Source organism: Phodopus roborovskii, unplaced genomic scaffold (assembly GCF_943737965.1).
Source record: "Phodopus roborovskii unplaced genomic scaffold, PHOROB, whole genome shotgun sequence".
NCBI lineage: Eukaryota > Metazoa > Chordata > Mammalia > Rodentia > Cricetidae > Phodopus > Phodopus roborovskii.
The window spans coordinates 16344679-16355969 of NW_026126480.1; the positions used below are offsets into that span (position 1 = coordinate 16344679).

At 45.2% G+C, this 11291-nt stretch overlaps 1 protein-coding gene across 1 annotated transcript; it reads right to left on the minus strand.

Annotated features, from left to right (window-relative positions):
• Positions 1-3881: 3881 nt before the first annotated feature.
• Positions 3882-10851, minus strand: Hpx (hemopexin). Its single transcript, XM_051192542.1, has 10 exons — positions 10707-10851; positions 10509-10567; positions 10356-10427; positions 9937-10058; positions 8465-8618; positions 7641-7853; positions 7279-7407; positions 4613-4743; positions 4367-4529; positions 3882-4234 (listed from the first exon to the last, which is right to left on the minus strand). Exons 1-10 carry the CDS (start codon positions 10823-10825, stop codon positions 3975-3977), a joined length of 1422 nt encoding a protein of 473 aa, XP_051048499.1. The 5' UTR covers positions 10826-10851; the 3' UTR covers positions 3882-3974.
• Between the last annotated feature and the right edge of the window lie 440 nt (positions 10852-11291).

The window sequence follows — 11291 nt, forward strand, 5'->3', positions numbered from 1 at the left end:
GACACTTAAGAAAGTGCTCAACATCCTTAGCCATCAGGGAAATGCAACTCAAAACAACTCTGAGATACCATCTTACTCCTGTCAGAATGGCTAAAATCAAAAACACCAATGACAGTTTATGCTGGAGAGGATGTAGAGAAAGGGGAACACTCCTCCACTGCTGTTGGGAGTACAAACTTGTACAGCCACTTTGGAAATCAGTATGGCAGTTCCTCAAGAAATTGGGAATCAGTCTACCTCAAGACACAGCGATTCCACTCTTACGCATATACCCAAAGGATGCACATTCATACAACAAGGACATCTGTCCAACTGAGTTCATAGCTGCATTATTTGTAATAGCCAGAACCTGGAAGCAACCTAGATGTCCCTCAACTGAATAATGGATAAAGAAAATGTGGTACATTTATACAATGAAGTATTATTCAGTGGAAAAAAACAATGAAATCTTGAAATTCACAGGCAAATGAATAGAACTAGAAGAAACCATCCTGAGTGAGGTAATCCAGTCATGAAATGAAAACATGGTATGTACTCACTCATATATGGATATTAGACATAGAGCAAAGGATTACCAGCCTATAATCCACACCTCCAGTGAAGCTAGGAAACAAAGAGGACCCTAAGAGAGCCATACATGGTCCCTGAGAAAGGGAAAGGGACAAGATCTCCTGAGCAAATTTGGAACACAGAAAAAGGGGAGAGGGAGTTAGGAGAAAGAGAAGGGGAGAAGGGGGGGAAGAAAACATAGGGGACCAGGAAGATTGAGTTGGGGGAAGAACAGAGGCCCCGCCCCAAATGATGTGACAGACTTTGATGACCTCCCATAGACAGCCTCACCCTTTCTATGGAGCAGAAGAGGGATGGGAATTGTTGTCGTGGGGGGGGGATGGAGAATGGGAGGGAGAGGGAACTGAGACTGATACATACATAAGATTGTTTCTAATGTTAAAAAAAGTTCAAGGACACACACACACCAAACAAAAAAAATCCTTTGGTTTCCTTCTGAGCAGAAAACAACCAAGCATTGTAACTTCTATATAGGAGGCATCTGCTGGTCTCTAGGGAGCAAACACCATGGAGGGTAAAAAGGAAGCCAGACCACCCCCTACCAGCAGACTGTACAAGGCTCCAGGCCCCAGAAAAATCCCCCAGAGACTGGTTCTATTATGCATGCCACTGTTCCAGCTTTCAGAGCCATTCCTTCTGTCTCCAACCTGCCACTGCCACACACCTAGTGCTCTTGTTTCCCATTTTGCCTTCATTCCACTTGTGCTTAACTCAAGGCAATAAAATCTTCACTGCTGATTTCTACCAGAACCATTCAGAAGAATTTATAGTTTGAGCCACCCACCCACCCACAAAAGACATTCCACAGCAACTCTAGCCAATCCACTTTGAATAGCATAGTTGCCCCAAGACCTATGGCTCCTTATGTAGAGCCAGTTGTACTCAATTTTCAGGTTAGGTCATAATCTTAGCTCTCTTACATGCTGTGCACATTCAACAGTTTCTCTTCCTATACTGGTCTTTTTTTTTTTTTTTTCTCAGTATGTGTAGACAGACTGGAATAAATCATGTTCTGGGTTGGGAATGTGTCTCAGTTGGTAGAGTGCTTGTCTAGCAGTCACAAAGTACTAGGTTTGATCTCCAGCATGGCATAAACTTGGCATGGTAGTGCATGCCTATTGCGGTTTAATAAGGATCAGGAACAAATAGGTCAAATAGATGTTTATTCAGGGAGAAATAACTTACAACCTAGACAGATGAACACCAGCAAGTTCCACCCGATGCTCTCCTCTCCATATCCCACCATCAAGCCAGCAAGAGAGTGTTCCCCAGCTCCTCCCCAGACCTAGTTCCACAGGTCACTTCCGCCCCTGGCTCCACCCCCTATGGGTGTGGTCAGTGTCACAGAAGGAGACAAAGTGAATATCCCACTATAATTCCCCTTTTAGTCTAAAGAAAAGATTTAGGCTTGATACAAAACTATATACAAAACAGTGAATAACAAGTGTGCTCTAAGAAAAGGAAAATCGAAAACAAAACGACCTACATACTTAGTCCTAGGGTAAAGGCATAACGGAGTTCACAATAGAGTTGTCCTAAGCTGGAAAACTTAAGTCTAGTACCTAATATATCTAACTAGGAAGAGAGAATAATAGTTGTGATAGCTTAATCTTCAACTTCATCAAGACCTGAGAAGGAAAATAACGATACTAGGGTAGATAGGAAGTGCGGATGGGCAACTTCCAAAAGGTGCAGCGAGGACAGAAACAGCAAGCTACCTGGACAGTCACCCAAGGTCCCACAGCAACATTGGTACACCCAGTTTTGGCTAAGGCCAAGAGTACTTGACAGACCACAACAACAGCAGAGAGGTAGAAAGGCTGTCTTACCCTGACTTGGCAAGGTTCAGCAGTTTTCTATATTTGTCTCCTACAAGCACATAGGACTGCATCTCCAAATCAGTGGTCAAGGTGGGGGCAGTTCTTTGCCCAAGAGGCCATTAGCTGAGGCGAGAATGGACTCCAGCAGGAGCAACAACAGTGTCCAACATATTTTTGGGAAAGTGCACGGTGCTGTCAGGAGCAACAGTGTCTCATGTCAATGGAGTAAAAAAGAGACCAGATGCTGGCCCCACTCCCAGGTAAGATGAGACCATGTGGAAATACTTAGATTAATAGAAATGGGTTAATACTTAAGACAGAGCTAGCCGATATGAAACAAGTACCTGGCCAACAGCATTATATCAAATACAGAGTCTCGGTGTGTTAATTGGGGCTGCCACCGCAGTGGGTCGCAGTGGGTCCAGGCTGGCGGGGAAAACCTTACTCCTTACACATGCCTGTAACCCCAGTACCAGAAAGGTCAAGACAGTAGGATTAGAGAAGTTCAAGGACATCCTCAGCGAAATGGGGAGTTTGAAGCCAGCCTAAGCCACATGAGACCAAAGAAGAAGATAAGAAGAAGGATGGGAGGGGAGGAGGATCAGAGGAATCAGAAGAAATAAAAGGAAAAGCAAACAAAAAAAGGCCCGTGGTTTGGATTAGAAGTCATCTATGTGGAAGCAGATGCAGAAATCCACATCTAACCAATGGGCCAAGCTCCTGGAGTGCAATCAAAGTGACAGAGGAGGAACAATATGAACAAAGGAGTCAAGACCATGATGGGGAAACCCACAGACTCAGCTGACCCGAGCTGGTGAGAGATCACTGACTCACATCTGACAAATGGGGAACCTGCATAAGACCCAACTAGACTCCCTTAATATGGGTGATAATGGTGTGACTGGGACAATATATGAGGCCACTGACAGCAGGTCCAAGACCTAACACTAATGCACAAACTGACTCAATGGAGACCATTCTATATGGAGAGATGCCTTGCCCAGCTTAGACACTGGGGTGTGAGGGTGGAGAGGTGCCTTGGTCCTGCCTCAACTAGATGATGGGACAGACTTAGTAGACTTCCTAGGGGAGGCCTCACCCTCTCTGAGGAGCATATGGGAGGAGGGTGGAGTGGAGAGAGTGGGTGGAAAGGAGGGAGGGGGAACTGGGATTGGAATGTAAGAAATTAAAAAAAAAAAAAGGAAGAAAGTGCATCTATGTATTGCCCTTGCTTCTCACAGCCTTGTTTGAACTTTTGAGTCTCAAAAGAGTAGTTGCTTGCATGAGAGACATGGCTCAGTTTTTAAGAGCTCATAGTGCTCTTAACTAGAATCCATGTTTGATTCCCCAGCACCCATGTTGGGTATCTCATAGCTGCCTATAACTCCAGCTCCAGGGGCTCCAATCCCTCTCACCTCTGTGGGCACTTGCACTCACATGCACATACCAATATGCTTTCAAAAAGACTGTATCACAATCAACATCCCACGATTCATGTGAAGAAGCCATCTGGTTTTATTAGGATGAAAATGGAGAAGTGGCTGGGCTGGGCTGGGCTGAGCTCGGCTAATTCCCATCAGCTTCTTACTGACTGCAGCCAAGGAGACTGTTTACTTTCTGGGGCTGAGAGACCATCTTGGCAGCATTCAGTTTGCCTATACTGCTGTAGCAATACAAATTGGGTCCATGGATAAGGTACAAGCTGGGACCACTGGAAGAACATGAGTTGGGACCAAGGGACTTTTCCAAACACACAGCCCCATCAATTTTTTCATGAGGCCAAGAAAGCTCTGTCCATGTCGCCTGAGCACCTGACTTCAGGTCCAGCCACCATAGCCGCCGTCCTGGAAAGAAGACAACAAACTGAACATAGCTTCTAAAACATGAGAATCTCAACTTTTCTCATCCCCTCCTGGTCATCTATGTTTCGAATAGTTAGCAGAACCAGACACCCCTTAGTACCCATAGTTCCTCACCTACTGTGACATAGAGCTTGGAGGAACCAGGGCAGGTAAAGGCTGAATCCACAGTCTCAAGGCTGATCCCAGGAGGGCTCCCAATTTCCTTCTCCAGCCGCTTTGGATAACCACTTACTAGGGTATTGCCTCCCTTTGTCAGGAAGACATATACTTGAGTGCCCTAGGGGACAAAGGAGAGTAATCAATATAGACCTGTACAGTCTTGTCCCAATTTCCATCTTAAGCCTTTCTCCCAAAACATACCTGGATGAGATAGACTTTGTCATCCCAGGAAAAGGCAGCATCTACTGTTGAAGGCCCCTGGGGCCAATGATGAGCAATGGGCCAGCTATGCCACCCATCACGGCTGGAGTCCAGACGCCAGTAGTGGGAGCCTGTGGGATATTAGAGGTAGTGCTAGTGCTGGTGGTAAAAGGTAACAAGCAATGAATACAGGTTTGAGTCATGAGAGGAAGTGTATGCAGAGGCCAAGAAGGAACAGGGAGAGTGAGAGGACAGCCATGTTGGGGACTGTGGCTCCATTGGGGCTGGAACTCCATAGAGAGACAATCCTGGAGAACAGCAAACCAGACTTCAGCAAATGTGTGTGGTATTTGTGAGTAAGGCATATGCACATGTGAACAGAAGGGGATACGTGCACTCAACATCATCCTGTCCAAAGGTCACAGGAGGACCTGCTCTGTCAGTCATTCTCCACCTTCTCCTCTTGTAAACAAGATCTCTCACTTACTCTAGAGGTAGGCTGGCAGCCAGAAAATCCCAATGGTCCTTCTGTGGCTGCTCCCCAACAGTATAGGTACAAGTGCACACCCTCATTTACATGGCCTTTTACATGGATACTGGGGAATCCAAACTCACTTGAGCAGCTAGCAAGCTAACTCACTGATCCATCTCTCCAACCTCTTTCATTATGTACACAGCATTGTCTTCATGGATCCCTGTAGGCCAGAAGAAGGTACCAGATCTCATTACAGATGGTTGTGAGCCATCATGTGATTTCTGGGAATTGAACTCAGGACCTGTGGAAGATCAGCTAGTGTTCTTAACCACTTAGCCACCTCTCCAAAATCTTTTATTTCATAGTAACTTACTAAAAGAATTGACTCCCACTTACTTCCCTTTCCCTCATTGCTCTCTAATGATGTTTGTGTTTCTATCCTCCATTGAAATTTTTCCTATCAAGGTCAGTCAGCACTGTCCTCCAAATCTAATGGTTAATTCCTATCTCCCGGCTTTCAGCAGCAATTGACTGCTCACCACTCCCTTTTCTTTACAGACAGGGTCTCGGTTCTTATGTAGGCTCTGGATCTGTGAGTGGCATTCATGAATTTCTGATCCTCTGCTTCCACCTGCCATGCCCAGTTTACATGGCACTAGGGATCCAGTCCAGAGCTTTGCGCATGTGAAGCAAACACTACCAACTGAGCTACACTCCTAACCATTCCTCCCTCATTAAGCCTTCCAAAAAAGAAAATCTTGGCTCCTATAGTTCCAGACTCATCCATCATGCTGCTTATCTTTTTGACTATCCTTTTTGGCCTTCTATCTAAGAAATTAGAGTTCCTATTTTGTCCTCTTTTCTTCTCTAAATGCCTTTACCCCCCTTCATGGTCTCACAAATACCATCTGTGTGCTAGGACACCCATAAATTCTATTCCATTCAGACTGACATCTCCTTTGAACTTTAGGCTCAAATTTAATTGTCCACCTGATACATTCGTTTGGTCCTGTTTGGTACCCCAAACCTAGGCTGTTCCAATCAATCTCTGCTCCCAACACACACACACACACACACACACACACACACACACACACACACACACACTTAGTCTGTGGTTGCCCCCAATGATCCCACACACTGACCATAGATGCATACTTTCCTGACACTTCTTCCTATGACGTGTTCTCAGCTCAACTCTGTATTGTCACAACATGTATGTCTCATTGAAGTTATATGTTTTCATTAAGGTGTGCATTCATGCTGAGAGGCTACACTTTCCATGTAGTTATATATTTCTCAATAGAACATGTAATCACAACAGATTGTATTTGCTCAGAAGTTAGGAATTAAAAAGATATTTACTTTTCTGTGCCCTTGCCATTTATGCCATTTTTGCTACATATATCTCAGGTTGAACGTAATGTGGTTGTTCCCTCCCCATTTTGGAGATGTCTGCAGTGTAGAGAGTGCCCCATCACTACCTACCTAAGGAGTTGTATGCCCCAAAATATCATGAGGTGGCTTTTATCAACTGATGACACGGGGTCAAGGGAGGAGTCTCTTCATCGGACATTTAAAGCAAAAAAAAAAAAAAAAAAAAAAAATCTTGAAGCTACATTCTAAGAGTCTTGAGTATGAAAGGGTCCATCCCTAAGTGATACTGAGTCCAGAGGCTGGGAAGTAAGAACTAAACACCTTAGAAGGATGGGGTTCCTGAAATAAATTAAGGGGAAGGCAGAGTACTGAGAAAGCCATGTGTGAGAACAAATGGCACAAGGAGGCACAGAGACACAGGGAGATCCAGAGAGCAAGTAAGAGCCAGGAGTCTCAGAGAGACATGCAAGAGCAAGGGACACAAGCAGGTGTGAACACACAGAGAGGTTCAGAGAGCAAGTGCCAATCAGAGAACTCAGCAGGGCAAGGGGAACACGAGAGATTACTGGGGATATAGGGTCCCCCAGAATACGTAGACAGGGGAGTAGATGACACTGAGAATCAGACAGGTAGAACATGTAGAAGGAAGGCCTGGACGATGAAAGATAGGGTTGAAAATATGCATCTGAGGAGATGGGAGTGCTAACGGGAGGTGAGGTGCAAAGGGACAAAATACGGGACATGGTGATGAAGACACCAGAGAAGACACAAGAGTCAGGAGGGTAGAGATGGGGAGTTTGGGGTAGTCTCTCACCACTGAAGGCATAGGTGGCTCCACGGTGGTCAGACATCAAAGCAGTCAAGCCGGGATCTGGGCTACAGCGTGAATGCATAGGATGGGTGCTATTCCTGTGGCCAGTTGCATTTCTGTGTCTTCCATGGCCTGGAAGATAAATAGGTGGTGGGAACAGAGATGGAGGGAGTCTGGGTTTAGAGTAGGTTCTGCTGATGAAAAGATAGCCATGGTTAGTAGGAACATGGGTTTCTCCTGTTTGAGGGCAATGGAAGGAGCTACGCCTAAGATGTTAGAGTACAGAGTCAAGGTGGGAAGTGGCTCAGCGAGCTCAGCCAGCATGGATAAATTCTAGTAGGTCCCAAAGGCTGGGGCTTTCTCACCTCTGCCAGGGCAGGACATGAAGTAGTCACGGGCATCCAAGGGGTATCTGGGAGGCACCTCTCCTGTGACTGGGTTGAAGCGCAGGAACTGGTTGCCCTGGAAGCAGTAGTATCGTTCAAGCCACCTCAAGGCTGCAGTGCAATTCCCAACAGCTGGCCAAGAACGCTCCTTTTTGGTTTTTGTAGCAAAGTCCCAGAACCACTTGCGGTTACCTATGACCAAGGAATCAAACGACATTGAGGCTGGGTTTTGCGCACCTTGAGCTTGTACTGGGGCCCAGAATTGGTGGGATACAGAGGGTGGCTCCATGGAGCAAACGAGCACAGCAGGGAGGCAGCTGAATAGAGTGATCATACATCAAAAGCCAGCAGCAAGGTGTACATGATCAATCCAGTAACAGGAAGAGTTGGGGGAAGTCAGAGAGAAGAAACAAACTGAAATCTGAGGCAGGACTTAGAAAGTTGACAAGGAAGGAAGCTGAAGGCAAATTTGGTATTCAGGGAATAGTGTGGAGTTTCTGGAGACAAGGCCAGGGAATGGCAGAAGTCAAAGTGAGAAGGTCAATAGGGGTTTGTCATGGTGAGATGTGTACATAAGGCCAAGGAGCATAGGTCTGTCCCAGTGTCATTAGGAATGAAGGAGAAATGTAAGCCCATTTACCTTCATCAGAATGACTTCTACCTTACTCCACTTGACCTCTAGCCTGCAACTGGCTTTCCCAATCTCTTTCCTTATAGAGACAATAGTGGCTCTTCCGCCAGCACCATGAACACCCTGAGAACCATGAATCCAGCTGTGTTCTCAGATCCCCATGAGGACACACCTTGGAAGAAGAGTATGCCTTCACTCTGGCATTCTCCATGGTGACATTCCACAGCTGCATCCAGTGGGTATGGGATTCCAGGAAATTCTTCTTGGAGCAACTTTGGATATCCGTTTTCCTTCTTTGCAGGAGGGTATACCCAGACTTTGTCTCCCTGCATTTAAAAGCACTCTCTTAGGAACTGTTCACCTGCAGATACATTGCATGTACATGCACTTTTGCTTTGTTGCACTTACTCAGCGTCTCCTTACAGCTTCCTGCACTTTCAGTCCATTAATGGAGTACACCATGTTGCTCCTTGTACTCTCAGCCAACACAGTCACCACACTACAATGCATTCACATCTGGTTATGTATAACCAGACACTCCTGTGGCACACTTAATTACAGTACTCTTAGTTTGGCAAGCACATCTACACATAAGTATCTTCTAATCACTTGTTATTCATATATCATTTGCTCATTTATTTATAGATTCATTCAAAAAACATACACTGAATAACTACTACAGAATGAGCCATCATGAGAAGCACTGAGCATCCAGGGATAACAAGATCCCTTGAAAGCAATTGCTACATCCCAGCCATTCAGCCACCAAGGTGAAAAGCATGCAAAAAGCATATGGATAAAATAGGGGGAAAGGTTGCTTTGTAAGGAAGATGTTAAATGTATTTGAGAGGATGCTGAGTTTGGTTTATCTGAGAAATAGCTAAGTCAAAGATTTTTCAATAGGAAAGTGAAAAGAGATTTCCAAAGCTCAGGAGAGTGATACAGATCTGATATCGAGAGCACCAAGCACTCAGAGCCATGGAAGTTGTTGAAATCACACGGAGAGTACTTGGAAAGGCTAAGAGTGGATCCCCAAGCAACAAACATTTTGGGACTGGCTGTGCTGACTAATTTTATGTTACCTTCACACAAGCTAGAGTTATCTCAAAGGACTGCTTCAATAAGATCTGGCTGTAGGACATTTTCTTAATTGTACATATTGGCAAGGTCCTGCCATAGTTTGAATGTGACCTTTAAGGTTATATGTTCATTCCCATACAATAGTGCTGGAATGTTAGTTCCTCAGAGCCTAGCCTCACAAATGGCTTAATGTCATTATTGGCTCAATATGACAATGGGAGCAGGTTAGTTATCCTAAGATATAATCTGCTATAAAAAGCAGATTTAGACCCTCTGGCTCTCTCATGCCTTCTTTCTTTTACCTTGGTGCCATTTTTTTATAGGCTGTGATGCTGTATGAATCTCCTTGCTAGATACCAGCACTATGCCCTTGGGCTTCCCAAACTCCAGATCCATAAGCCAAGTAAAATACTATTCATTGAAATTATCTAGCATCTGATATTCTATTGCAGCAGCAGAAAATGGACCAAGTCAGGATCCATGCCAAGGACACTTGAGGGAGGAGGGACTCTAATGTTGGTTCTAGCCCTTTCCAGGCCAGCTCTTCCCCTGACCAAGCAGTACCTTGATGAGGAAGACATTGTCAGACCCATGGCGGAATGCAGCATCCACTGAGCTGGTGGAATTCTTCCATCTCTCTGAGATTGTTTCTCGGATCCCTTGGTGACCCTTCCACACAAACTCCCCTGAAAAGCCAACATTTCTGAGGTTATCCAGAACAAACATTTAGTTGACTGAGATAGCTATTTATACCCTCAGAAAATCCCTGAGCCCTCTTCACAGTTAAAGACTTTCTGAAGGGTCCGTGCCTGGAGGCCCAAATATTCCAACCTTTGTCTCTTTCATTAGTTTGGTTTTTAGACAGAGTCATCTATGTAGTCTGGGCTGGTCTTGAACTTATTATTTTCCTGCCTTGGATTTCTTAGTGCTGGGAAATACATATATATTACTAGCATGTACCAATATGCATAGCTTTCTCCTACCTTTAAAGAACAGCATGGTCCCCTTGTGATCCAGGGTGGCAGCATCAAAGCTCCAGTCATCTGAGCATCGCTCTGGGTTGAAAAAAAAAATATCAGTAAGATGATAAAATGCAGAGACAGAGAAGACAAAGACTCAGGGAATTGGGGCCTCACCGATTACATCGGAGTCTGGTTTGGTCCCACTTTCACCTTCAGCAACATTCCCATGAGCACTAGAGAAAACACAAATAGATATCTGGGTCCACTGGGTCCTCTTCCTCTTCCTTAGCTCATGACCTAGGTCTGGAAACTGGCCCCATCACACTCAAGCCCAGATCACAATCCTCTATTCCTAAGTCCAGCTTTACTCACGAAGGAAGCGGGTTGGCAACAGCCAGGGACCAGCACAGGCCCAGCAACACCAGGGTTACTGGTGCTACCACCATCCTAGCCATGCTGAGCTGGAAAGGCAACAGGACAGCACTCAGCATGAGGCTGAACTTATACAGAATTGGTAACAGCACCACCCCCATTTCCAACCCTATTGAGAAATATTGATGTCATATTTGCAGATGGCATCACAGCAAATAAGGTCAAAGTCTAAAAAGAAACCCAAATCCAAGACTCTCTCTTCCCGGCAGTAGCCCCCACCCCCTTCAACAAATTTCCAGCTATGACTAGCCCATATCCACTGGGATGCTCTGGAATACTGACAGGTGTAGGTGCTCATAAATCAGAATAGGGTGGGAAGTTACCTTTCTGAGGCTGAGTTTATCTCTACAATGGGAGAGGAGAGAAGATGGAGGAAATGAACCTTTTCTGCGTACTGAGTCCAACTTAACCAAAGCCTATGTTCAACCACTGCTTATTACCCTGCACATACAAATGAGCTTCCTAAGAAATACTCAAAAGAACCTTTTTCAAGCATCAGTCATGGGGGCCTCTTCTAGGGACACC

Excerpts from the sequence above, each read along its gene's own strand:
- Hpx (XM_051192542.1), bottom strand. The coding sequence starts at position 10,825 with ATGCTGAGTGCTGTCCTGTTGCCTTTCCAGCTCAGCATGGCTAGGATG. Across the intron at positions 8,619-9,936 it reads ACAATGTCTTCCTCATCAAG|GGAGACAAAGTCTGGGTATA; the intron begins GTACTGCTTGGT and ends TTTTAAATGCAG. Across the intron at positions 7,408-7,640 it reads CATGTCCTGCCCTGGCAGAG|GCCATGGAAGACACAGAAAT; the intron begins GTGAGAAAGCCC and ends TTTATCTTCCAG.